At 47.3% G+C, this 27,525-nt stretch overlaps 1 protein-coding gene across 1 annotated transcript; it reads left to right on the top strand.

The window, feature by feature from the left end:
- The first annotated feature begins 358 nt into the window (after positions 1-358).
- On the top strand, positions 359-27,525 carry Scnn1g (sodium channel epithelial 1 subunit gamma). Its single transcript, XM_055627644.1, has 12 exons — positions 359-675; positions 2,143-2,455; positions 3,784-3,974; positions 5,166-5,269; positions 7,815-7,978; positions 20,753-20,851; positions 22,776-22,893; positions 23,653-23,731; positions 23,814-23,871; positions 24,061-24,122; positions 26,719-26,794; positions 27,145-27,525. The coding sequence occupies exons 1-12, from the start codon at positions 359-361 to the stop codon at positions 27,523-27,525; spliced, it is 1,962 nt and encodes a 653-aa protein (XP_055483619.1).

Here is a 27,525-nt window from a genome sequence, read left to right as displayed (position 1 = left end):
AGAGCCGTCGGCCTGGGTTACTGTGAGGGCACCTGCCCCAGGAAAGGTCCTTCAGCCAGTCCAGCCAGTATGTGCAGGTTACACACGGCCCTGCCCCCACGGGGCTAGGCCTGGGGGCCTTAAGAGGAGGAGGAGGCAGCTGGGGTGGCCCCAAAGCAAATATCCTGGAGAAGGGGCTGAGGGCTCAGAATGCCGCCCGTCCGTCCAGCCCACAGATGAAGAAGGCCTCTGAGAACACGTGGGCTTGGTGTTCCCCAGTCGGAGGCTCCAGGGACGGGCTGACAGGCCTGTGCTTGCAAGCTCACTGACGAGTCTCCTCTGTCCCTTCAGAACTCAGCTGCAAAGTTCCGTCCTCGCCATGGCGCCCGGAGAGAAGATCAAAGCCAAAATCAAAAAGAACCTCCCGGTCCGAGGCCCCCAGGCACCGACCATCAAGGACCTGATGCGCTGGTACTGCCTGAACACCAACACCCACGGCTGCCGCCGCATCGTGGTGTCCCGAGGCCGCCTCCGGCGCCTGCTGTGGATCGCGTTCACGCTAACGGCAGTGGCCCTCATTCTCTGGCAGTGCGCCCTCCTCGTCTTCTCTTTCTACACCGTCTCCGTCTCCATCAAAGTGCACTTCCAGAAACTGGATTTTCCCGCCGTCACAATTTGCAATATCAACCCCTACAAGTAAGAGGCTGCGCTCACCTCGGGGAGCGGGAAGTCTAGCTTCTCGAGGATGCCAAAGCCCCTCCCCCAGAGCGGCGGGTCCGAGGGCCACACCAGCCTGCTGACACAGGCTCTAGAAATGTCGATTTGATCGCCGGGATCGGTTTCAGACCTGCATGCTTTCAGGTCAATGGCTGTGTTCTGTCTAAGGCAGCAGGCAGGGGAGGCTGCTCCACCAATTCTGCTTGGAGACTGGGCCCGGAAGGTGCCACCCCCGGACCCAAGCAGCCCCACTGAGCCTTTCCTAGTTCACTCCCTTACTCTCTCCCAAAGCCAGGCTGACTCAGAAGTGACACCCAGGTGACTTCCGGAAGCATCCTCGCTGCCCTGACCCTTCCGTCTCAGGGAGCCCAGCCCAGTAATTGAGCTCCCCGGCTCTGGACAGGATAAACCCTTGGTGCTGCCCGGTTGTCAGTGGCAAGACCTGTTCTAAATGGGTCATCAGAGTCCTCGGGATTATGGGAGACTGATCTGGGAGGCCAGTCAGAATGCAGCAGAATGGGGGGGGGGGGTAGGAGGAAGAGCAGCGAGCGACTACAAGTAACAGTGGCCCTTTAATTACCTACTTGCATATATATATATATATATCTTTTACACTTTTAACAGTGTTTATATACTTGGAGACAGAGCCACGCTACCTAGCTCGGATTGGCTCTGAGCTTGTGGTCTTCCCTCAGCCTCCCACGTGCTAGCATAGTAGCTGTGTGCCACCATACCCCCACACTGAGCCTTCTCCACAACCTCGTTTTACAAATAAGCAGGCTGGGTAACGGAGACACAGAAACGGAGACTCAGATCGCACAGCCTGGATTGGGATGGAGAGCTTGAACGGGGCGGGTAGACTCTGAAATCCATGTCCCTGGCTTCTGTGCTATGTCATGACCTCCACCGGAAGCGAGAGGGAGAGAGAAGGGAGAGTCAAGAGAGAGGCTGGGGCCGTTTGGTACGGTGATTTTTTTTTTTTTAAACGGTGTCATTATGCTTCATACAGTCAGCTCTTGCTTTCTGTGTGCTTGGGTGTTGTCAGAGTGACAGCTCCAATCCTGTGCCTCCCAGCACTGGTTGGAGAGTGTCCTGTGGGCCGGGGCAGAGTGTGATGGGTGGAAATGGAGCCTGCCCCACCCCCGTATGAGTAGCAGTTATGTATATGTCCACACTTTGGCCACTTTATGGGAGGCACCTGAGAGTCAGCACTCTAGAGATACTGGTTGGGGGCATCACCCTACCTATGGGTAGACAGAGGTGGCAGAGGAGGGGAACCGGTGGTCATTTTGAATGGGGCAAATAGTGAAAGATCATGTCCCCTTGGCCGAGGGAGTGGTCAGGAGACACAGGGCTGACACACCAAGATGGAAGACAACATGGAGAAGCTAGAGCACTGTGCTAGGGGTCTTCCTTCTCCATGAAATTTCCTTTGCACTTTGGTAGGTACAGCGCCGTGAGCGACCTTCTGACTGACTTGGATGCTGAGACAAGACAGGCCTTGCTGTCCCTATATGGGGTCAAAGACTTTCCAGAGGTTAAATCTCGGGAACGCCGGGAGGCAGGATCGATAAGATCCACTTGGGAAGGCCCACCACCCAGATTCCTCAACTTGATCCCATTGCTGGTCTTCAATGAGAAGGGAAAGGCCAGGGACTTCTTCACAGGCCGGAAGCGCAAGATCAGTGGGAAAATCATTCACAAGGCTTCCAACGTCATGCACGTTCACGAGTCGAAGAAGTTGGTGGGATTTCAATTGGTAAGACTTCCTTACAGTTCAAGGGTGTCAGGGAGAGTAAGAGCTGGTGCTCCTGATAGTCAACAGGCCAAATGTAAGGTGTGTGTGTTGTTATCATGATTTGGTGGCAAGACACTGAGACCAGCTCATGGGCAGAGTCCTAGGAGATGACCAGTGGCTCGTTAGGGCTCTCAAAGGTCAGAAATTTGGGGAGACCTAGTGATCTAGGGAGCAAGAAATGATAGTATTTGTTCAGATACTGATGTCGAATTAAAGAGGCCATTGTCACCCTCTCTGATAATGCCGAAGTTGCAGATTCCATCTTGGGGCTCCCTTAGCCAAGCTGGGGGGGGCACCTGATCACCTCCTGACATATTTGGGGACGGGTCCCCAAAGCAAAGCTACTGTGCAGACATCAGAAAGGGGAAATTAAGCCACAGTGAATCCACCAGGGTTCCCAGTAGTACCTGCCTTCCTGAGGTGCCATGTCCAAGCTTCTATTGCCCCTATGGTCCCATTCAAGTGGCAATTGGAAGCAGCTATTCAATGAAAATGAACTACCCACTACCCTCCTGGGCACGGTCTATCATTACCGTGCTTCTCCACGCCACCGTCAGAGCATGGATGGGGACTGTTTCTTCATCTTAATAGTTCTGATAACGGGACTTTTGAATCTAGCAATGCTTTCTATCAATCTAAACAAATTTTCGACAATGAAAAAGGTGCTTCATCAAAAAGCATTGAGACTTCGAAATCTTCCTGGTTACGTTCACAGAATATTTACACAATTTCTCTTAATACCAAATTCTTTGGATGTTTGTCCTTTCAGGAGACTTTCCAAGCCGAGGGTGATGAAAATGCCAGGAATGTTCCATGGCTCCTTTCTAGAGCCCTCATAATTAAGTATTTCAAACATGAGTCTTTTCAACTGCTTGCTAAGTGTGGCTGGGTAGGGTGGTATTCACCAGCATTCTGTCAGTGACATACTCCATATGTTAGTGCCTAGTCTGAGATCTTGCAGAGAAGTAATGTCAGAGTCTGGGCTAGAATCCAGATTTCTACACTGTGTTCAGTAGGAAGACGATGACATTAATCAGCTAAACCCTGGATATACGGGGACCCTAAAAATTGAATTTGCTTCTTGCTCAGTGGCAGACAGTAGCAGAAAGTCATAGGAGTTGGCCCCAAGGTTCCTCTTTGCTCTCTCTTTTATCCATGAGGCTTGAGGTTGATCCACTCAAGCTCCCAGAAGTAAGCGGAAGCCGAGGACCTAGCCTGGCATCTGTAACTCACCTCAGTCCTTCCGGAAGTGCTGGGACTGACAACCTGGTGTCCCCTCTTATCCACAGTGCTCAAATGACACCTCTGACTGTGCCACCTACACCTTCAGCTCTGGAATCAATGCCATTCAGGAGTGGTACAAGCTTCACTACATGAATATCATGGCACAGGTGCCTCTAGAGAAGAAAATCAACATGAGCTATTCTGCCGAAGAACTGATGGTGACCTGCTTCTTTGATGGGATGTCCTGTGATGCCAGGTCAGGAGGGGACACTCCTTGAGGACCAGAGGTTCTAACCTTAGGCTCTTTTCATGCATTGGAAGCGTACCTTTAGGTCTTGAGAACACTGGCTCTGCCCTTTGAAAAATCACTGACAAGGGAGCTAGGTTCTGGGATCACTTGGAAAAAAATGTACCTGGCGTGGAATCACAATATCTTTAAACCCATTAAATTACCTGTCACAATGCAAGGTAGTCAGAGGCATACATCTAGCTTTGTGCATTATTATGATGTGTACCTATGGCTGAAAGCCACTGCTCTGGTTCAAAGAAAAGAAGGAAGAAAGGAAGGGAGGGAAGGAGGAAGAATGGGAGGTAGGGAGAAAGGAAGAGAGGGAAAAAGGGAGGCAGATATCCAAGTGTTCATATTCCACTTTGAATATAATAATCAGATCCCTGGTGGTGACTATTAAGTCAATGGGATATTCTGAGGTGAACCTTCTAGTCTGAATGGTTTAACTACCTTCTTTTCTGAATTCTAAGCCTTTCTGACCCATCTATAGGTTAATATACACATTATTTCTTGCAAATATTGAGTGATTGGGGTAATCTCACCCTGAGGGTAAAAGTCCTGAAATTACATGGTGGCCATAGGATGGGACTCATTCTCTTAAGATCATTTTCGTGGAGCTGAGGATTTGAAAAGCTCCAGGTGTTGGCTGAGAAACTGAAGGGTAGAGGAATTTGGGGGCAGGCATGCGGCAGGCCTATCAGAGCTGAGGATGCAGTTCAGTCGGCAGAAAACTTGCTTGACCTGCACAAAGCCCTGGGTTCCTCCCCTAGGTATGGTGGTGCTCCCGGTGCTCAGGAGATGGAAGCAGGAGGAGCAGAGGTTCAGTGTTATCCTTGGCTACATAGGGAATTTGAAGTGGGCCTGAGGTACGGGAGACCCTACTTCAAAGACAAAGCAATACCAAACCAAAATAGAGACGGTGATGAGAGGATGATAAAGGAGAACAAAAGTATAGTCTAACTCTATGCCAAGGCTTGTCAACCCTGCTGAGGGGCCTGTTCGTTTCATGGGAGGGAAAATGGGATGAGTGAGTCACATCCTCATCCATTGTCCCAAAGGAAAGCTTTCCCCATCAACACAGTGCCTCCCGACTTCAGCCGGGATGCACAGGGGCAAGCCCCAGCCCAGCTCTTTCTCAACCTTCCCGTTCTCCCGTAGGAACTTCACGCTTTTCCACCATCCAATGTACGGGAATTGCTACACGTTCAACAACAGAGAGAATGCCACCATCCTCAGCACCTCCATGGGGGGCAGTGAGTATGGTAAGGAGGGAACCCCTCGTGGAGGGGACCCCCGAGGCATTTGGAAGTGCTACCTTGACGGCAGCAGCACAAGTGGGGACACATGATCTTCCCGTCCTCACCACCTGCCCTAAAGCAAAGGCATTCTTCCCCTCTCCCGGTGCACACGTGCTCATCCGCGTTCATTCTTTCCTTCGATGTGGGCATTTTCCCTTTCTGACTGGGACACTGCCGGGGTTCCTTCAGCTGACAAACCGCTCTGGTTTAAGCTCACTGCTGGGGTGACTAATCCTGGGCAGGTGGCGTCTAAGCTAAACCCAGATGGGGTGAGTAGGAGATTAGCTGGGCAGACACACCTTTAGCTTAGTTAGGATGACAGACTCCGGAGCCAAACCTCAGCTCTGCCTCTCACCGTGTGACCTTGGTTACTGCCCTTCAACTATAAAGTGAGAACAATAACAGTAGCTCCCCTAAACGTTATTCAGAGTTCTAAGAATAAGCCCTGGAACACATCCAAGCTGCCATAACAAAATACCATAGTTTGGATGGCATCAACCATAGACCTTAGTTTCCTCCAATGCCAAAGGCTGGATGTTCAAGGTCAAGGTACCAGCGCTTGTGAATTCAGATAAGACTTTTTTCTCTTCTTAGTTGCAGATGGCATATCTTCGTCGTGTGTCCTCGTGTGGCCTTTCCTGTCTCAAGAGGGTGCTGTGATGTCTCTCCTTTTTATGAGGGCACCAGTCCTATCAGAGTAGAGCCATGACCTTAAGTCCTCATTGAGCCTTAACTAAGGCCCTATCTCCAAATGCCTTCACAAAGGGGGTTGGCACGTGGCCATGTGAATCTGTTCTGGGAGGGCACACACCCCAACCACACGCACTGTGCATGCAACCATCACTGGCATTGCTGTTGCTGCCACCACAACTCTTCATGACACCTCTGTTTCTGCCCCTTCTACTTCATATGGAAGCTAAGAATGTGGCAGGATGGCTTGGTTTCCTCATAGAAAGAATTCCTCCCCCACGCCTTTCCTGTGGTGCTGAGGATCTAACCAAGGGCCTTATGCATGCTCGGCAAAGCATTCAGCTGCCAACCTACACCCCCAGCCCCTGTTTATTTTGAGATGGGGGTCTCACTAGATAACCCAGAATGGCCTCCAATTTGTGAGCTTCCTACCTCGGCCTTCTGAACCCTGACAGTACAGGCATACTTAACAGCACTACGCCCAGCCAAAGGGAATTCTTGAAAAGTTCGACGCAAACAGAACTTGATTTGTTACAGAGATATGTTCTTGTTAGGAATAGCCAGGCTCTGTTATAGAGGAAATCTGCTCTCAGAATCCTGGATTTCATAACCGTGGAGTCTGTGTTGTTTCCGAGAACCTGAGAAGCTGTAGCAGTGGCAAGGAGGCTGGCTGGGAACTGAGGGAAGAGGGCCAGAGTTTTAGCTCTGCTGTGTGACCTCCAGTATACCAAGCCCCTCTCTGGGCTCAGTTCCCTTAGTTACAAATAGAAGAGGTTAGAATACCTCTGAAGTTCTCATTTTTCAATTCACACAGACTCTACCCATTCATTAATTCATGCATTCATTCACCAAGCACTATCTGCTATATGGCCCGCTTGGAGGAGCTAGGGATACAGTGGGGAGTGAGACAGATGTCATTCCTGCTTTTAGGAAACTTGCATTTCTGTGGAAGGAGAGATAAATGAAGTGTGTTAGTTACTTTTCTGTTGCTGTAATGAAACAACATGGCCAAGACAACTTATGAAAAAAAAAAACATTCAGTTGGGCGTACAGGTCCAGTGGGTTAGGCCATGACAATGGAGCAAAAACACAGTGGCAGGAACAGCTGAGAGTTCTACCAAGTGAGGCCAAGAATTCAAACATATGCGCTTATGGGGGCCAATCTTATTCAAACTGCCACGTAAGGGGAGTGTGCTTAGAGCTGGTCCAGAAGGGGAGAGAGTGGGATAAGTTAAGGATAGAGACACAGATTAGGATACACCTTCCTAGTCCTGATGGTGACAGGCAGGGGGAGTCGATGGTATTCCTCTATATACAGACAGATGCCATTGAAAGGCTTCAGGCAGGGATCTGACCCAATTTCCAATTTTCAAAGTTCAGTCTGACAGCTGGGTACAGACTATAATCCACACAGAGAACAAGAGCGGGAGAAGGAGAGAGGTTAAACCAGCCACCAGACACACCATCACATTCTGTCTCTTCTCCAGCTCTGCTATGTAAGCAGCCACAGCACCAGAGGCACCTTTGCTTGCCCAGTGAACTTCCTTTATCAGCAACAGCATAGACTTACGTGTCTCGTGCAGTTCTGTATTTAGCAGGATCTTAGTCTTGGCTGTCACGTGCCTGTGATGTGAGGTTGAACCACTTCTTTGAACTTGCAATAAGCAGATCAAAGACAAGTTCTCTACTGTCTTAGAGATTTCAGTCTGGTGTTCAACCACCTAGTACTTTCTGGAGGTCTCTGGGTCTCAGAGGCTCCCCAAGGCCCCGAGGACTGTTTTGTTAGCCTTTGACCATAGCAAACTGCTTTGTCTCCCAGGGCTGCAAGTCATCTTATACATCAATGAAGACGAATATAACCCCTTCCTGGTGTCCTCCACTGGAGCCAAGGTGCTCATCCATCAGCAGAATGAGTACCCCTTCATCGAAGACGTGGGAACCGAGATTGAGACAGCGATGTCCACCTCCATAGGAATGCACCTGGTAAGAGGATATTCATTGGCTTGTGTTTAGAGAAGATGGCACATTCTTACTTGAATGATGGCTAAGGAGGTGCAGCTGATGGAAAAGTATATTGTTTTCCAAGGGAGCAGGAATCTGTGCTTTCCAAAAGCTACCCCTGTGGTCATCCCAGGAGTCACATTCAAGTTTCTGTTTGCATCTTCTATGTGGATTAGCAAGCACAGGATGCCATTTGGGAAATCCCCTTGTTAAAAACAAAACAAAGCACCAGTGTTTATGGAAGCAAAGCATAAGACGCTAGCTGTCAGTTTGTCAGTCATGTAAAGAGAGCAGATAACATCCATCTAGGATGCCTACAGAAACATGGGGGGGGGCACAGTCACAACCATGTAAAGGCCAATATAAAGTCACGGGGTTTTCAAAGGTCTGTTTATCCTGTCACACTTCCAGCAATTCCACTTCATCTACTAAGACCCCTTTTTGCCCTTGAGCCTTTGATCTTCTGTAACCTAAGTGGGTACTGGAACCCACATGCTTAACAAAAGGAGCGTGCATGGACCCTCGACACCAACCAACATGGCTTACTCTTCCACTCTTAGTCTTTGCCATTCTGACAAGAAGACGTTATATACACTGTAGTTTTACTTACACTACTCCGTAGTGGAGAATTTTTTTTTTTTTTTTTACCTGTGAGTGGGTGGGAAAACTAGACAATCTCTTTACGAACTATTGCTTATGTCTTTGTATCAGTGCCTAATGTCTCACTGTAAAATCCCAGTCCCTGAACCTCACAAACTTAGTCTCCAGAACAGTGGTGGTCATCAGACCTCTATTTTCTAAACTAGGATCTCGGAAAGATGCACCAAGGACCAAACTTTTATGATGATCACAAGAGTCAGTAATATCAGGAAATGTGGCTTGGAAATTTAAGTGATCCTCGGCCAGGGGTTATGAGGTGATGCGGTGGGTATTTGAGGCTTGATTGACCCTCCATCATTTATTCATTTAACAGTTATTTTCTGAGTACTTCATCAGTGCTAAACACAGAGAAGTCCAGATAAGAGAAATCAATAGTGAGAAATTATAATCACCATGCTCTCTGAAGGAGAAATGAGGATGACCATGGTGGTTTATGTCTATAACTCTAGTACTTAGGAAGCCAAAGCTGAAAAGTTCCAAGCGTTTTGGGGCTACATAAAAAGATATTACCTCAAAAAAACAAAAGGGACAGGTGGTAGGAGAGCTTCACAAGATCACAGCATGGGTGTCTTGGTCAGTTTTCTGGTCAAACACCTAAAATTGGATTGTTTGTAGAGACTTTTGCTTGGCTTGTAACTTGAGGCTGGGAAGTTCAGCATGGTGGTATTCGTTGGTAGAGAGTCTTTGTGCTGCACTGGATTAGGAAAGACGGCACAGAGCGAGCACCCTAGCTCAGGTTACTCTCCCTCTTCTTATAAAGCCACTTATGTCATCATAGGGACCCACCTTCACACTCTTACAGCCTAATGGTCTCCAAAGAGCCCACCCCCAAATATTGGTAACATATAGGTTTGGGGATTACATTTCTAACACATGAATTTTGAAGGGATACATTTGAACCATAGGATTGGCGTACTGACTCAGGGAAGGTGAGGTTCAGGGCATGCTACTCTGAGGAAGTGTGATTTAAAGGTCACTGGCAAAGACTATGAAGTAGAATGGTGGTTGTACACGGGACATCTGTTGCTTCAATGTGTTGAGGAGGAACCATGTCTGGTGACACAGATGCTCACAGATGCCTATCACTTAGGACCTGTGTTCCAAGAGACAGGTACTATGTACAGCTTGGGCTATACGAATGCTGATTTCCCAAAGAGACATAAACACCTTGAGTCTTCAGCATGTTCAGATGGGGAAGTGGAAAACCTGGGGTACCACTAATTTTTCTGTTCACCGAAGAGCAGAAAGAACACAGAGGACATTTCCACCCAGCATTTCTTTGCACCCTGAAAAGGGACTTGGGCTCTTCAACTCTTTACCTTATCCTTTCACCTCTCTTTGCCTCCTGCCTCTCACTGTGTCTGCAAATGGTTAAGAGTTAAGAGCTAAGAGAGTTTGCAAAAGTTCAAAAGCAAATGGACTCCACCTCTGGGTCTCTGTGTTGAGCTTGGAAAAAACCACTGTATTAGTAAGCAAACATTCTCTATTCCAGTGGTGGGTAAATAAGGATCTGGTTGAGTTTTCTGCTACACCTGTAGAAAATCAAAGCCATGCAGCAGGGTCAGGCAGACAGAGGCATGATTGATGACCATGCAGAACAACAACGAAAAGACGAGGATTACCAAGAGGTCAGCAGGGAGTCACTAAGAATAAATCCAAACAAGCGAGACTTCCTTCCTTTTTCCTTTTTCACATTTATTTGTTTGCTTACTTATTATTTATCATTGATAGGTGTGGTAAGCTGATAGACTTAAAATTTTTCTCATTTGTTAAAGGTCTGTATGACTTAGCATGGTCAAGGCCCTAAATATCAAAAGATGAACCTTTAAGTGGGGAAGACAAAAATCAACACACCTGAGCTGGAAGGCAGCTTGCTAGTGAAGCATTTCCCTAGTGTGCACAATGTTCTGGGTTCTAACAACACTCACACACATACACACACAGAGGGAGAGAGAAAGACAGAGAGAGAGAGAGAGAGAGAGAGAGAGAGAGAGAGAGAGACTAATATATTGTTGATAGATTGATCAGTCAACATGTATCTGCAACATGGTGATTATATCTGAGAAACCTGGACCCCGTCTGTCTTGTACCCAGTCTCAGATCTTAGAACATAATATATCCATAATAATTTCTGAGTAAATGAGTGGGCGAAAGGATGGATGGATGGGTGGATAAACAGACAGCGGCTACTGGAGAAGCTTCCCAAATGATGAGTTTTTGGAGAATAAGTTCCTGGCAAATGATTTCAGGAAGGGGTAGTCCAAACAGAGAGAAGAACAATTATAATATGGTCATGGGTAGGATGTTAAGACATATATAGTAAAGCTTCTTTAATCTTGAAAGCTGGACAAAGTGACATATGCCTCTAATTCTAGCATTCAGGAGGCTGCAACAGAAAGATCAGGAGTTTGAGGACAGCCTGGTCTACATAGTGAGACTTTGTTTTTTTAAAAGAACAGTTTGGCTAAAGTCTAAGCATATGCCGGAGACAGCACATTAACAGTGATTCCAGAGAGAAACTGTAAGGACCTTCAATAGGACCAGGGCTGTGAAGGTGAGCAGGAGTGAGGTGTAGAGATAGTTTGTAGGAGATAGATGTAGAATAGTGGTTTGACAGCTGGTGCTAGCAGGAAAAGCCAGGGGAAGCCACATGAACATTTGGGTCCTGGCTGGGCTGTGTTGTGGGTCAAAGACTCAGAATTAAAGAGTAAAATAGGAAAGGTGGAAAAAATTCAAGGCCTGCCCAGCTTGTTGTGTCTTGAGGGCAAAAACCAAATGAAATGAAGATGTTCAGTAATGGGCCTGGAGAGATGGCTCAGTGGTTAAGAGCAGGTTGAACTTCCAGGGGACCCAGATTTAATCCCCAGCAAGCCACATGGCAGCTCACAACTGTCGGTAACGGTTCCAGGGGATCTGACACCCTCACACAGACACGCATGCAGGCGGAACACCAATACACATAAAATAAAACTAAACAAACTATTTAAAATGTCTAGTAAGTAAACACTTTGAAACTGGAGCTCAGGAGAAAGTTTGGGAGTTGGAAGGAGTGGAACAGAAACTAGAGTAGAACAGGTGGGGGGGTGAATAGGAGTTGAGGAAGTGAGCAAGGATGGACCATTCACTCATGAGGTGTAGGGCTGAGTTATGGAGCAGAGAGATTACTCCGCTGTGTTGCAAACCCAGCAATATCCCTTTGCCTTCAGCTGTGCCCACACAGTCTCTTCACAAGGATATGTATCTCAGGGATTTAGGATTGACAGGGTCTGGCTCTGCACTTTCGCTGCCTCCTCTCCACACCGCAGTAACCTCATCTGCGTAAGGGGGTGGTGACAGAAACTCTGCTTTGTGGCTGCTGAGAGTTCGGTGAGGCACTTGTGTTTACATGCACTATATGCTTGGCATATAACAAATGCTCAGAAAAGGGCGCTGGCATGGCTGTACATGTTTTCAGAAAAAGGATGTGGCCACGTGTGACAGTGGATGCGTGCAACCCCAGCACTCAGAGGGCGGAAGCAGCCACAGATTTGATGCCTGCCAGGATACAGAGGGAGATTTGTCTCAGGGGTGGCAGAAATGTTGAGGAAGGCTGATCATCTCTTTCTAATAACCCTTTCTTTCATGAGATAAATACACGCAGATGATATGCATCTACATTACTATATACTAATACACCGTTGTAGCATATATATGCTATATATATATATATAAAATATACTACTTGCTGTATGTGTTGAAACGTCTTTCTTAGTTTGTGCTTTCCTCTGGGTTTCTTATAGTATTTTTATTTTATTTATATATATATATATTTTATGATTTATTCACTTTATATCCCGATCATAGCCCCTCCCAGTCCAATCCTCCCTCCCTATACCACCCTCTCTCTCTCCTAGTCCACTGAAAGGTGGAGTCCAATCTTCCCTTACTATCTAACCCTTGTCTATCAAGTCCCATCAGGACTGCCTGGATCCTCTTCCTCTGTGGGTTGACAAGGTTGCCCAGCCTGAGGAAGTGATCAAAGAGCAGGCAACCAAGTTCAGCCCCTGCTCCCCTTACTAGGGTACCCCCATGGAGACTGAGCTGCCCATGGGCTACATCTGAGCAGGGGGTCTACGTCCTCTCCCTGCATGGTCCTTGGTTGGTGCATCAGTTTCTGTAGGCACCCCTGGGCCCATATTTGTTGGCTTTGTTGGTGTCCTTGTGGAGCTCCTGTCCCCTCCAGGTCCTCTATCCTTCCACTTTTCCATAAGACTCCCTGTGCTCTTCCCAAACTTTGGCTGTGAGTCTCTCTTACAGTATTTTTCAGTGAAAACCGCTAAGTGTTGCACAGTCACGGCCTTTGCTTTCCTCTTTTGTCAGTATGTTTATCGAGGATTTCCCCACCTTGATATCAGATACTGAAGCCATTTGTCTTCTAGCTACTTTACCGCTTCATTTAATACTTGTACCAGTTTGATTTATTTTCTGTAGGATGTAGTTTTTAATGTCTTAGATTTATTATTTTGAGCAACTTCTTTTGACAATTAATTAGGAATATATGTTGTTTTGCAACACACCAAAAAAAAAAACCAAAAACAAACTTGATAATATATCACAAAATACAAAGAAAAAGAGTTAAACCACCTGTTTCAGTTACTTTTCTTATTTGTGACAAATAAATAAATAACGGAAAGACAAAAGCAATTTAAAGAAGGAATGATTTAATTGGGCCTCCCAGTTTGAGGATATGGTCCACGGCAGCAACAGGAGTGCGAGGTCCAGAGTGTGCACAGAGTCAGGAAGCAGAGAGACATGAATGCTGCCGCTCAGCTTGCTTTTTGTTTCCTTCATTCGGTCTAGGAGTCCAGGCTACAGGATGGTGCCACACACATCAAGGCCAGTTTTCCCGCTTCAGCTAACCCTCCTTAGAAACACCTTCGCAGACATACACAGAGGTGGGGGTGTCTTCCAGGTGATTCTAAATGTAACCAGGCTGACAGCCAGAATTAACCATCTTGCCACCCATAGTCCCGTGTAGGGGAAGGCCCTGCGAGTCTCTTTTCCAATTTTTGAATTTGTTAATTTTACTACTAAAATGAAACCTTCCCGAGTATACTCCCCTGTAACCTGCTTTTATCGTCTCAAAATTCAAAGTATAGCATCAGCATTGCTCCGTGGCCCTAGGTGATCCTCTAGCTTCAACGACCACATACAATTTTGTTTTTATAAGTGTAGACATCATCATGATATTCTAAGTTCCTATGGTATACAGTTGCTTTTTGGTATTGGAAGTAAATTGCTTCTAAGACTCTCCACTGATACCAACATCCATGGCTGCTCGAGTTCCTTACAGACAATGGCACGGGTATTTGCATACATTTCCCTAGATGCCTTAAATCATGTCTACAGAACTTATAATACACAATAACGTACGAACACTTTGTAAATCATTCAAGATCTACAGATGTTATTACAGATGCGTTGTCTTAGCTGCAGTCTCTACTGCATGGCCAAAGGTAACATGGGGAAAGGGGGGAAGAGGGGTTTAATCTCATCTTTTAGCTGGTACCGCATCACACAGGGAAGTCTCACACAGGGCAGGCAGGATCGTGGAGGTGTGAGCTAATGCAGCAGTCATGGAGGGGTGCTGCTTCCTGGGGTTTTCTCATGGCTTGCTCAGCCTGCTTTCCTAAGCACCAGGACCTCTGGCCCAGGGGTGACAACATACAGAATGGGCTAGATCCTCCCACATCAATCACCAATCAGTGAAACGCACCACAGACTTGCCTTTAGGCCAGTCTCATGGGGCATGCTCTCGGTCAATTTTTCCTCTTCCCAGATATGTCTCTCGCCCTGTCAGGTTGACATAAAACTAGCCAGCACATGAATTTTTCCAAACATTTTCTATTCGTAATTGTTCGAATCCTCTGATGGTCAATCTGGTCCCTGTATAGAATGAGGCAGCATTTTCATAGAGTCTACACACCCTCTAGAGATGAATACTATGTAAATATTATGTACCTAGTTATGCCGTACTGCTTAGAGAATAACAAAAGAAGTGGCAGCATGTGCAATAGAGATACAGCTTTGTTATTTTACTTTTAGATGTTTATTTTGTTTAGGTGTGTGTGTGTGCATGCACAGGTGCCCATGGAGGCCAGAGGATGTCAGATCCCTTGGAGCTAGAGTTACAGGCTTTTGTGAACTGCCCAATGTAGGTGTTTGGGTCTGAACAGTATGAGCTCTTAATCACTGACCTCTTTCTCCAGCCCCAAGATAGTTTTAAAACATATTTTCACCACACAGTTGGTTGAAACTAGAGATGCAAAGGGCCAACTATAAATGTTACTGACCTATCCATCTAACTATCATCTATAATCACTTATCTATCATCTATCAATCTATTATCTACCTATCTATCATCATTATTTATCATATATCTGTCTGTCTGGCTATCTATTTGTTGTACTGGCGTTGTACTCAGGACCTTGAGTATACTAGGCAAGTTCTTTATCCATAAGCTACATCCCCATGTATTTATTACTATCAACATCATTAAATTTATTTTGAGACAAGCTCTCACTACGTAGGCCAGCCCAGCCTTGAACCCACCTCCCTCCTGCCTCCGTCTGCTAAGTACCTGGGATACGGGCAGTACCATACCCAGACCAGTTGTGTACTTTAATGTTACAAGTTCTTCGTAATAAAAGGCCACCTGCTGCTGCAGTAAAGCCTGTCTGTTAGATTGACGTGAATGGAGAGGGAGGTAAACTGAGGCCGGTGCAGGAACGCTTGGCAGCCTAGGCTGATGTGCTTAGTCTTGAATCACCAGGCAGTGAGGACACTGATGGGATGAAGCCTGTAATTTGGATGGGTGAGTGGGAGGTGGGTAGATACCAAGGAAGAGAAAGTGGGGACAGAAGAACAAACGGGTCACTGCAATAATCCCAGTGAGGAACAGTGTTGATCAGATCAGATGGGGAATAAGAAAGACGAGGACTCGGCTGGTTTGAAGATGCCTCTCTGCATCTCCTGATGACTGAACACAGTGAAGAAGTTTCTAGGAGGCAGCGTGGGTTTCTAGCTTGAACAGCTGGACAGACTAGAATGTCGTTAGCTAAGACGAGGAGGTTTCACGCAGGCGTGGGGGGGCAGCCTGAGCTCAGATCTAGACAGTACCCCTTAGCCGTTGCTCCTTATGTGCCATCTTCAAAACTGGCAGCTTTGAACAACCACCAAGTATTAGGTCAGCCCGTGTGGCAGACAGTGCACTGGGTTCACCTGGGAAGTTTCCCTGACCCAGACTGGATTGCGTTGACCTCATCCACCATTGCTGGTGGCATGTAAGGTCAGGTGCTAGCTCTGCTGGGCCACCCTGTGTCTCCTCCCTGTGGCCTCTCCTCCCCAGGTGACTGGCCTGGACGTGTTCACGTGGTGGCTCAGGCTCCAAGGTCAGCAAGAGAAGGCTAGTTCCAATGTGCAAGCACTTTTCAAGTATCTGCTTGTATCAGGCTTGTTCGTAACCATCGGTCAAAGTGTGAGTCATGTGACCTACCCAGATTCAGCCGGTGGAAAGCAAACTTCATATCTCTTTATGAGACTGCAAGACTTGACTAATTTTTTTTTTTTTTTTGCAAACTCCCACAGATGGGATATGTTTAAGATATTTGTGAACCTCCTAGGCAGAGATTACCAGTGGTCAATTAGGTCCCAGCAGACAAACTACCCGGCAAAGGCAACCAACCTAAGGATAAAAGGGTTTATTTTGGCTGGAGGTCAGCTTTGGGGACACCAGTCCCTTGTGCTGTTGTACTGAGAGAGGATGAGTCATTTTTAGACTGTGCACATACTCTAATAATTAAAGCTGACCTTTGTGGCAAAGTTCTGTGCTAAACACTTTCTTCGCCTTAGGTTCAATGAGTGCTTGAAACAGTAAGCAGGGGCAGAGAATGAAGAGGAGGGGCTCTGGGCTTGGAACCATGGCTCGCTCTCTTTTCTGAGACATTGAGCTTTTCCCTGGCAAAAACCCAAGTGTTACATTTTTAAAGGGAGGGAAAAAAAAAATCTCAGATCAAATACATTTCCCGTCACAGAACAGGGCTCGGCGCCAGCACAAAAACCCTTCTTCGGAGTGAAAATAAGTAAATAAACAACTCTGTTTACAACAGAGAGTTCTGAGAGCCAGGGAAGCTACACCCTGAATCACCGGGTAGGAGGACACACACCTGCAGTTCTACCTCTCGAGGGCCCAGAGCGGAAGGATTACAGGTTTTAGGCAGTCCTAGGGCTGGCTGCATAGTGAGACCTTGTCCCTAAAGTAAAAAGAAAAAGGAGAGGGGCACAGGGGACAGAAAGGCAGGAGTTCCCTGTTTACAATTCCCACTCCTCTAGCTGAGAGTTCAGAACCGGAGGTGATGTGGTGAGGTGATTGATGCGCTACCACACCTTGCTTGCCGCCCTCCCTCCCCAGTAGCCTGCGCGCTGCGTTGTGAGGAAGGTACTCTCTTCATCCTCAGAGAGGAGGGGGATTAAGCAAGACCAAAGGTGATTTTGTTAGATGAGCTGACGTGGTGCCTTCCTTACTTCTCTCCTCCGCTCCCAGCTTGAGGATACAGCCCATCCTGGTGAGGCAGTCGGGGCAGGAGGAGGCAAGTCAAATAATTCCATCTGAGGTAGCGTGGTTGGGATCTGAATTCAGACTTGTTCCAACCCCGTGGCCCCCTATTGTATAGCTAGTGAGCTGGCCACTGCATTGTGCTTGGGGGTCATTGACCGTGAGCCACAATATGCTTGCTATAGCAGGGACCCCTTAGGAGGGCTCAGGATCCTACCACCTTCATGTATGGTTGGATAAGATGGCCACAGCCAGGGTTGGGTCCTGGATTCTGCTTTTGTTGAGCAGTCCGGGGTACCATTTCAGACACATCCTCCGGGACTAGGTGAAGTGAGGACATCTCTTCTACAACAGGAAAATCTGTTGTCCCCCAGAAGTCTCACCTTGAAATGGACACAGTGGAAACACTGCAGAGTTGCTCTGGCTGAGCTGGCAGACCAGTCTGCCTGCTGCCCAGCCCTCTGGAGTGGCCCTGACACAGTTTTGACCCAGGCAGCTGGAGATACAATTCTACCTCGTGCAGCCCGAGTTCTCTTCAGAGACCTTTACCTGGGTGAAGCCAGCAGCTTAACTTCCACTGTGGAAAAGGATCTCAGGAGCAGTCAGCACGAATCAGGATTGGAGGTGTGCAGGGCTGGAAAGCATTCTGACAAAGTTTTTTCAGCTGAGTCTCTGGAGAAAAGACCTCCACCTCTCAAGAATGAGCGAGGAGAAAGCCCCAAACCACCCAGGGCTCCTATGGGAATCAGTATCATTGCAAATAAAGATCACTGCGTCCTGAGGCATCACTTAGATTCTATGACTTCGGTGCTCTCTGAGGACTTGTGGACTGCCAGAGTCACTTTTGCTGACCTCACTCAGCTCACCTAAATACACAGACCTTCTTTCCTGGATGCCAGATGGTGTTCTGGCTGCAGCAGGCAAGTGGAGCCTGTGGCAGACAGGCTCCGTGGACATGTCAGCCGGATCTGGGCCCCCAAATTCCTAGGGAGCTTAGAGCTTGGAACAGACCAGAAGGTGACAAGTAGCAGAGGTGTCCTTGGGGAGAGCTACTGCTCTCTGTATCTTATTCCCCAGCCCAGCCTTGGCAGACACTAGACTCTAAATGGATTTGCCGTTCAGCTTTAAGCCCATTGATTCCGTACTGACTGGAAACCAGCTCATTTGTTATGAGTATATTAGTGAAAAGAACAGATTGCAGAACATGTCATCTGTCTACCTGTCTGTCTGTCCACGGGGGTGAAGCAGCCACTTTCCATTGCTTGCTCGTGTTGTTGCAGCGTTTCGAAGGGAGCACAGCCAATTGCCCTTCAGGAACTGGCAGTTAATTGAGGGAGACTAATGTGGGTCGATGAATTACAAAACAAACAGAGAGGAAGAGGAGCCTACCGGACATGCCGCTGGTCTGTTTCTACCTGTGTGGGGCCTCCCCGTTCTTTGTTTTGCCCAGCCATCATTTAGAAACAAGCCACCCTGTGCCTCTTCAGCCCTGACCTCTGACAGTATGTGCGTAGGTGTGTGGGTGTGCATGTGCCTTCTCACACGCCGGCAGACTACAGCCCCTCGCTCTAGGCTGGCTACAATGCCTGCTTAGTTTTTGCTCCTCCTCAGAGATGTTCTTCTTCTCCATCCCTATTTTGTTGTTCTTGTTGTTCATTTGTTTTGTTTGCTTGTTGTTTGTTTTTTTCCTTCTTTGTTGTATCTGCATTGCTATTTGCTTTGAGGCAACTAAACTGGAGGCAAACTTGAATGAACTGTGGAACTGGATGGACAAGGGATTTGAACCTTGAATGGCAAGGCTGTCCCTCCATTTATGATCAGGCTACTATTTCATTTTCCTTGAATCTTCTAAGAAAGTCAACATCCAGAAACTGAAGGTGGGGAATTAGGCCCCGATGAAGGGACAAGCAGCTCAGGAGGCTCACAGTCCCCACACTTCTTTCTAACTTTCCAGTTATGTCTTATAGTCCCATCATGACTCCTATCCCACCCGGCCCCCGCCCCTCCCCACTCCACCCAGCAGATAAACAGATGGCTCATTACCATTCAGAAAGCCGAATCTAGGTTTCTTAGCAGGAACTGGAGGTGGTTCTGCTGCAACTCCTCTTGTTTGTTTTCAGAGATCTCTCTCCCAGCCCCCTGTGCTGGGAACTGAACTCATAAAGGCCAGATAAGAGCTCTACCACTGAACTTCAATCCTAGGCCCAGAGATTCCTCTCTTTTGCCATGTTCCAGGCACAATGCCCGCCCCCCCCCCCACCTCAATCTTTGCTGCTTCTTTTGCCTGGTATTCATTCCCCAGCTCTCCACTAGGGCAGCTCCTTTTTATCATTTTTATATTGAGTCAACATAACAAAGGTGTCTTGTGAAGCCATGTAGGGAAAGCTGGTGACATGGTCCTGGTCCTAGTCTCAATCAGTCGCTGTGAAAACAAAACAAAACAAAACAAAAAAAACCACCCTGAGCAGAAACAGTTAGTGGAAGAAAAGGCTTATTTGGCTCATGACTTCAAGTTATAGTCTATTATTTCAAAGAAATGATAGGACCTGGACACTGATCACATCACATCCAGTCAAGAGCAGAGAAAAATGGACCCGCCTATGCTGTCTGCTTGCTGCTCAGCCATTTCTGTCTGCTCTTATGCTGTCTGAGGGCCCAAACTGGGGAATGGGACCACCTGCATTCAGGATAAATTTTCCCACTTCGAGTAGTAATCAAGACTCTACCTCCCCACACACCCACCTTATAAAGACAATTACTCGGTTGAGCTCTCTTCCATGGTAATGTTAAGTTGTGGCAAGATGGTATTTAAGACTCTTGTACAAGCCCACATCTGAGGGGACAAACAGACCCTTCTTTATATTACTAAGTAGCACATTTTACAGTGCTTCTGGAGCCTGGACAGGTAAGGCGTATGGGATACCAGAGATCAGGCTCTAGATGTCTAATCATTAAAGTATCTGAACTTTGCTCTTAATTTGGGCCTTTATCTCTACCAAAGGGCCTTATCAGAGGTGCCTTTCTAATCAGTCTGGAAGACTGAATGTCTCCTCCTCCTGAGTCTTTCTACCGAGAGTCCTTGTGCAGGCTAGCGGGACCACCAACTTCCAGGGAGTCTTCTGTCTGCATCCCACTTCCCAGTCAGGGAGCTAGGATGACAGACACAGGAGCAACTGTGTCGAGCTACGTGGTTTCTAAACTCAGGTCTTCACACATATGTGCCAAGCGCTTTACCCACTAAGATATCTCCCGAACCCCACTTCATTGATTCGTAAGCTAGAGGCAAGGTGTCTTACTGGCCATGCAGCAGTAGACCCTTCTAGAATAAGTGCTCAAGGAAAGCAGGGCACCTGTCAACTTTTCTCAGTCTACAATGGCGCCAGGCACCTACCAGCTAATTAATAAACTTAGGTGGGCAACTAAGTGATTACCTTGCGTAAGAGGGACATTCCCATCTGGGTCCCTATGAAAGCATAGATGACTGTATGCTGCTTTAATTGTAGACAGAATCCTTCAAGCTGAGTGAACCTTACAGCCAGTGCACGGAGGATGGCAGTGATGTGCCCATCACGAACATCTACAACGCTGCTTACTCCCTCCAGGTATGGCATGGCAGAGGCCCTCATCTCTGGGTTGCAGCCTGAATCCAAAAGATGAAGTTGTATCTAGGCTGAGGTGTGCCCTAAGACCAGGAACTAGGGTAAGGATAGCTGGGGTTGGTCCAAAGACCTAAAGTACAAATGATGCCAGCTGATTCCAGTCTTCTTCGGTCCTCTGTAACCAGAGCTTACTTGACTCACTGAGGTCTGTGTGGAACACAATGTACAAGGCAGACAGATCTACTTGCTAAATGGAGCTTGGCAAGGGATAGACAGGAGGGAAACCTTTAGCAGGAGACACTGCCTGAGGGGTCAAAAGTTTGGCTTCCACGTATATCTGTGCCCCAGGACTTGGGCGGGTTGTATCCCCTTGACAGTCACAGAGCTGTGCTGGGTCAGGGTGAGCTCGTTAGCAGCTCCTGGACTACTCCAAGCTGCACACTGATTGCTCCAGTGAGAATGGCATTAAAAAAATCAGGGAAGGACACAAGAAAATCCATACTCCTAGCTTCTCTTGGGGAGAAAACAAACAACAAACAAAATGAAGTGATCTGGGATCTGAGAGCCCATATCCTGGCAGGATAAGCCACGAAAAGAGCCGCCACATTAAACAAGCTATAGATTGACTATTATCCGCAGATCTGCCCCCCCACCCCGTAGCATATGAGATCACTGGCCTTACAGACATTGCAGTTTCCAGCCCTTAAGTTCAATGAGTGTTGCAGCTATTCCAACTACTCCCATAGGCTGGAACTCTGAATTCGGCCTCCTGTTAGAATGCTAGAAAGCCCACAGATATCATCTTGGCAGAATCGAAACACCAAGGGGGGAGGGAGGAGGACAGACAGGTGGCTCAGACAGTAGGCCACTTGCCTCAGAAAGGATGGGTGCATGAGTTCAGATTCTCAGAATCCACATGAAAAGGCAGGTGTGTGCCTAGCAATGGCAAGATGGGACATAGAGACAGGTGGGTCCCTAGAAGCTCACCAGCAGCTAACACGGCCTGTATGGCAAATGAAGCTCCAGGCCTTTTTCTGTCACTTGAATGCCAACACCAAGGTGAACGGGGAAACTAAGGCAACTACTAATCCACAGGGTCCTGAGAGTCCAATACTCAGTGCCAAGTCTCCCACGTGGGTCTTTCAGGATTATGACCACGATACCCGGGAAGATTCTACTACAGAGTAGCAGCTTCACAGCAGATTCAAAGCTCAGTGGTTTTTGTTTTTGTGGGTTTTGTGTTGTTGATGTTGTTTCTTTGGTTTGGTTTGGTTTTGCTTTGCTTTTTCTGAGACAGGGTCTTATTTTGTAGCCCAAGATGACCTTGAACTTACTATGTAGCTCAGGCTGGCTCTCCAAGTTGCTATGCTCCTGCCGCTGTTTTCTGAGGGCTGGGATTATAGGTGTGCAACACCACAACTGGCCCAGATATCAGTTTTGATATCTGTCTTCTATGTGCCCTCAGGCGAACCTCTCAGATCTCTGCTGTGTCTTTTTTCCTCCCTGAGTCAAGTACAGTACTACTCCAGGAGACTGTGGTGAGCGTGGGATACATGAACATATTAAGCTATTTTTCCTCAGTAGCTTAGCGTTACCCAGGGCATTGTTTTTATGATTGTAGCATGGATTCTTGTCAGCACGGAATTCATGAATTCAATCAGCACTTGTCAGCACTCTTGTGCTAACAGTGCTTTCGTGAGTATCACCTCTTAGCTCAGTTCTGATGGAGGCTGAAGGATTCCATGCTGGACATCCTGAAAAAAAATTTTTTTTTTTATATTTTAACCTTTTTTTTTTTCTTTAGTTTTATGTGTGCATGATTTGGCCTGCATGGTTAAAAAAAAAAAAAAAAGGCTTTGGAATGAAAGACATGCAGGCACAGAGCCCTCCAAGGAGGTTAAGAACATTCCTGGGTATTCTCTTTCAGATCTGTCTTTATTCGTGCTTCCAGACGAAGATGGTGGAAAAATGTGGCTGTGCCCAGTACAGCCAGCCTCTTCCTCCAGCAGCCAATTACTGCAACTATCAACAGCACCCCAACTGGAGTGAGTGAGCCCACCTCCAGCCTTCTGCATCCCGGGAGGGAATCAGCTTGGCCCAGCTTCCCAGCGATGCTCTTGAGCCCCTGTCCTTATTGTCTTTTGCCTGAATGGGCGTTAAAGGCCCTTTCTATCACCAAGCCTGGCTTGGATTGTGCTTTTCAGTTATGGGCTAAACGCTGCACTCTAGCCTGTACTAACAGCTAACCAACACAATTAACTCTAAAAGGTACTGTTGCCACTGTTGACAGTACTCTTTCACAGAACAGAGAACCAGAATGATTAAGTCACTTACCTGAGGACACACAGGCAGGAAGTCACAGAACTCGACCTAACCTCTAACCCCACTCACAGTGGTTTTTTTGTTTGTTTTTATTTTGGGTTGCTTTTTTGTTTGTTTTGTTTTGTTTTGTTTTGTTTTTTTGAGATAGGTTTTCTCTGTATAGCCCTGGCTGTATTAGAACTCACTTTGTAGACCAGGCTGGCCTCAAACTTAGAGATCCACCCTGCCTCTGCTTCCGAGTGCTGGGATTAAAGGTGTGTACCACCACGCTTGGCTTCCAACTCATATCTTTAAACCAGGAAATGATACCATTTTCTAACTCACAAACAAGAATTGGTTCCCTCCTCCCCCACCAAAATCTCCCAGCATTTGTAGAAGGTGCAGAAATACATAATTAGCAGGAGATGATGGCGTCTCTACAGGTGACTCTAGGAAGGGCGCTGGGTCCCCAAAGTTTATACTTTCTTCTGCCCTGTCTCCAGTGTATTGCTACTACCAGCTGTACCAGGCCTTTGTCCGGGAAGAACTGGGCTGCCAATCAGTGTGCAAGCAAGCTTGCAGGTGAGTAGCCCTGGAGAGTTGGGGCAGGCAGGGCTGTGCTAGGCCAGGGGCTTGTGTTCATTCTGTGGCCTTCTCCCCTAAGCTTTAAGGAATGGACGCTGACCACCAGCCTGGCACAGTGGCCATCTGAGGCTTCCGAGGTAAGCTCTAGACCCCACCCCCACCCCTGGAGCCCTTGGTGTCTTCCTGTATTCTACCATGGGGGGACAGAGTAGAATGTACCCAGGTGGATAGATCTACACTGCCAAGGCGAGCGAAGGGGGGTGTGTATGACTGAGGAAGAGGGCAGTGGGTAGCCTTAGGCCCACTCTTTTCTTTCTCTGTCACAGAAATGGTTGCTGAATGTTCTCACCTGGGACCAAGGCCAGCAAATAAACAAAAAGCTCAACAAGTAAGTTTACCTCCACCCAGTTCCCTCAGCCTCTGTCTGCCACAGATTCTGGGCCCTTCGCTTGCTTCCTCGTTGCCAAGCCCTCTCCTTTTCATTCACTCAATCGTTTAGTCAACAAATATTTACTGAGCTCCTATCATGAACCAGGCACTGTTCAGGCTTTTGTTTGGCCACGATCCACCACATGAAATACATTTTGCATTGTGGCCCATTGGGTCTATAACCGGAATAAAGCATGCAACAGTGTTTCCTCAAGAAGGACAAAGCACTTGGGCTGATTTTCAGATGACATGCAATGCTCTGGCCAAACCAATTGTTTACAGTTGTCTTTCTGTGCCCTCTGGGGATCTGTTCCACGACTCTCCGTGAATACCAAAATTCCTGAAAGCCCAAGTCCTGTATGAGAAACAGTACATGTTTGCATATAACCTACCGCATCCTCTCCTCCGTTTAAGTCATCTCTAGATCACTTGTCATGTTCAATGTGATGTAAATGCTATGGAAATCACTTCCATATCGAATTGCTCAGGGAACCTGAAAAGAAACAAGTCTGTGCATGTTCAATCCGGATGTAATTATTTTTCATCTCAAAAAATTTCCTTCCCTGCTTGGTTGAACATATGTTTCCAGAACCAATAGACACAAGAGGGAAGGTGGGTTTCCATCCTAAATGGTTACCACACACCAATCTGATTGGTTAGTACCTGTACTGTTTTCAACTGGCAAACACTTTAGATATGCCTTTCAATATATTCTGATAGCTCTTCATCTCTGTTCTTTATGTTTGGGTTTTTGTTTTTGTTTTTGTTTTGTTTTGTTTTGAGAAAGGATCTTATATAGCCCAAGTTAGCTTCAGTGAATGACCTTAAACTCCCAATCCTTCTGTCTCTACCAACAAGTACTAGTCTACTCAGTTATGTAACATGTACTACCATAGCCCACTAAACTTGTAAATTCACACTCTGGCCATTACCATGTCCCAGCTTAGGGTCTTCCCCTGTAAAAGCCGATTTGGTCTCCAACTCATAGCATCTCATTAAGGGCCAGGTGGTATGCGAGCTGTTGGAAGAAAATGGGTGTTCAGGTGACCAAGCATACTCTCTAACCCCCATGGGGTTTGCAGTGAAAAGATAAAGATAGAATTTGCCCATTGGTAATCCCAAAACTTTGGAGCCAAGGTAGGAGGGTTGAGAGTTCATGGCCAGCTTAGGCTACACCTCAAATAAATATAACAAATAAGAAACAACAATAAAAATAGAACGAGACTGAGCATTTGCAATCAACTGTTGCCAACCAGTGACCCCTAGCCAAACCCAGCTCCGTAAACACAGTCCTTTATTTCCCGCTTTTCCGGAAAGATTAAATGTCCTACAAACATGTGACTTCCATTCTTGCATCACATCAAATGGCTACGGAAGAGTGAAGTCTCAGAATGAGCGTGAACCTTCCAGTTCACCATTGTCCTATCAGGAGAGGGTATAGAATGGTAGTTGAGGGCATGGCCTTGGAGCCAAATGGGCCTGGCTTTGAACCAGCTCATTCAACAGTCAGTTATGCAATGAATGAACCCAATCTGTGTCTCAGTTTCCACGATGGTGTTAGCAGAGGGATGATGAAAACACAGCTCCCTACCTCAGAGAGACATTGTGAGAATCTCATTCATTCATTCATTCAAGGGTTTTCCAACAGTGTTTGGCAACACTGAAAATGCCTAATAGAAGCTAGATGCTATTATACTTATTATCACTATTGCCTTAGCTTGGACTTGCGCCACCTACTGGTCTCCTATATGAGTCTGGGACTGAGATTGCAATCAAACAGTTACCAATGTCAAAATCTAATACAAGGGTGGCTGGGTGAACTGGCTTCCTCTGTGGGTGAGAAACAGTTGGATTTTTTGTTTGTTTTGGGGTTTCTTTGTTTTTTTGTTTTTTTTTTTTTTTTCTGGTGAATGGGTGGCCAGAGACCCAGGCCTGTCTTACTCGGGGTTCCTATTGCTTCAACAAAACACCATGATCAAAAAAAAAAAAAAGCAAATTGGGAAGGAAAGGGTTTATTTGGTTCACACTTCCACAATGCTATTCATCACTGAAGGAAGTCAGGACAGGAATTCAAACAGGGAAAGATCCTGGAGGCAGAAGCTGATACAGAGGCCATAAAGGAGTGCTGCTTAATGGCTTGCTTTCCTTGGCTTGCTCAGCCTGCTTTCTTATATAATCCAGGACTACCCAGCCCAGTGGTGGCACCACCCATCATGGGTTGGGTTTTCTCCCATTGATCAGTAATTGGGAAAATGCCTCACACCAGGACCTCATGGAGGCATTTCCTCAGCTGAGGCTCCTTCCCCTCTGATGACTCTAACGTGTGTCAGCTTGACACACAGAACCAGCCAGTGCAAAGCCCAGGTTGGAAAAGTACTCTGAGGCATAGAAAGAGAGCCAGGGAGCAGGTTCTAACAGTCTGAGGAAGTTCAGAACACAGGCCATGGCAGGGGCTTAGACAGGAGGGAAATGATAGCCATACTGAAGAGCTAGCCACCTGGCAGGAAGCCAAGCCTTCCCACCCACCTGATTCCCACCTGTTTGAATTTCTGCAGAACTGACCTGGCTAAGCTCTTGATATTCTACAAAGACCTGAACCAAAGATCCATCATGGAGAGCCCAGCCAACAGTGTGAGTAGTCTGCTTGTCCAGTCTGTTCCCTGCCTATTAACCTCATCTAGGAAAGCAGTCAGTTTGTAGGGTTCTGACCTGATGTAGGACGGATGCCAGAGGCCAACCGTGCCTCAAAGAGGAAGCCCAGAGTGAGAGGAGACAGGCCTGCTGCTGAGGCCAATTTGGAGAAGCCTCTCATCCCTCCTTTCTTGAGATAGTCTCACCAGGTATCCCAGACTAGCCTTGAACTGGCAATCTACAGAAGGATCCTTCTGCCCCTGCCCCCTGAGTTCGGGGCTGTGGGCATGTGCCCCCACTCTCGGCCTGGGGAGGTCCCTCTTGAAGTCACAGCACAGTCTTCCTTGCAGATTGAGATGCTTCTGTCCAACTTCGGTGGACAGCTGGGCCTGTGGATGAGCTGTTCAGTCGTCTGCGTCATCGAGATCATAGAAGTCTTCTTCATCGACTTCTTCTCTATCATCGCCCGCCACCAGTGGCAAAAAGCCAAAGATTGGTGGGCCCGTAGGCGGTCACCTCCCTCCCCCGAGACTCACGCCAGCCAGCAGGGCCAGGATAATCCAGCTCTGGATATAGACGATGGCCTGCCCACTTTCACCTCTGCAATGCGCCTGCCTCCAGCCCCAGGGCCCACAGTACCTGGCACGCCACCCCCCAGATACAACACCTTGCGCTTGCATAGTGCCTTTTCCTCCCAGCTCACAGACACTCAGTTGACCGATGAGTTCTGA

This window comes from Psammomys obesus, unplaced genomic scaffold (assembly GCF_907164565.1).
Source record: "Psammomys obesus unplaced genomic scaffold, mPsaObe1.curated_primary_1811, whole genome shotgun sequence".
NCBI classification, from domain to species: Eukaryota; Metazoa; Chordata; class Mammalia; order Rodentia; family Muridae; genus Psammomys; species Psammomys obesus.
The sequence above is the reverse complement of the archived record's forward strand: the minus strand, read 5'-3'. Positions and strand labels throughout refer to the sequence as shown.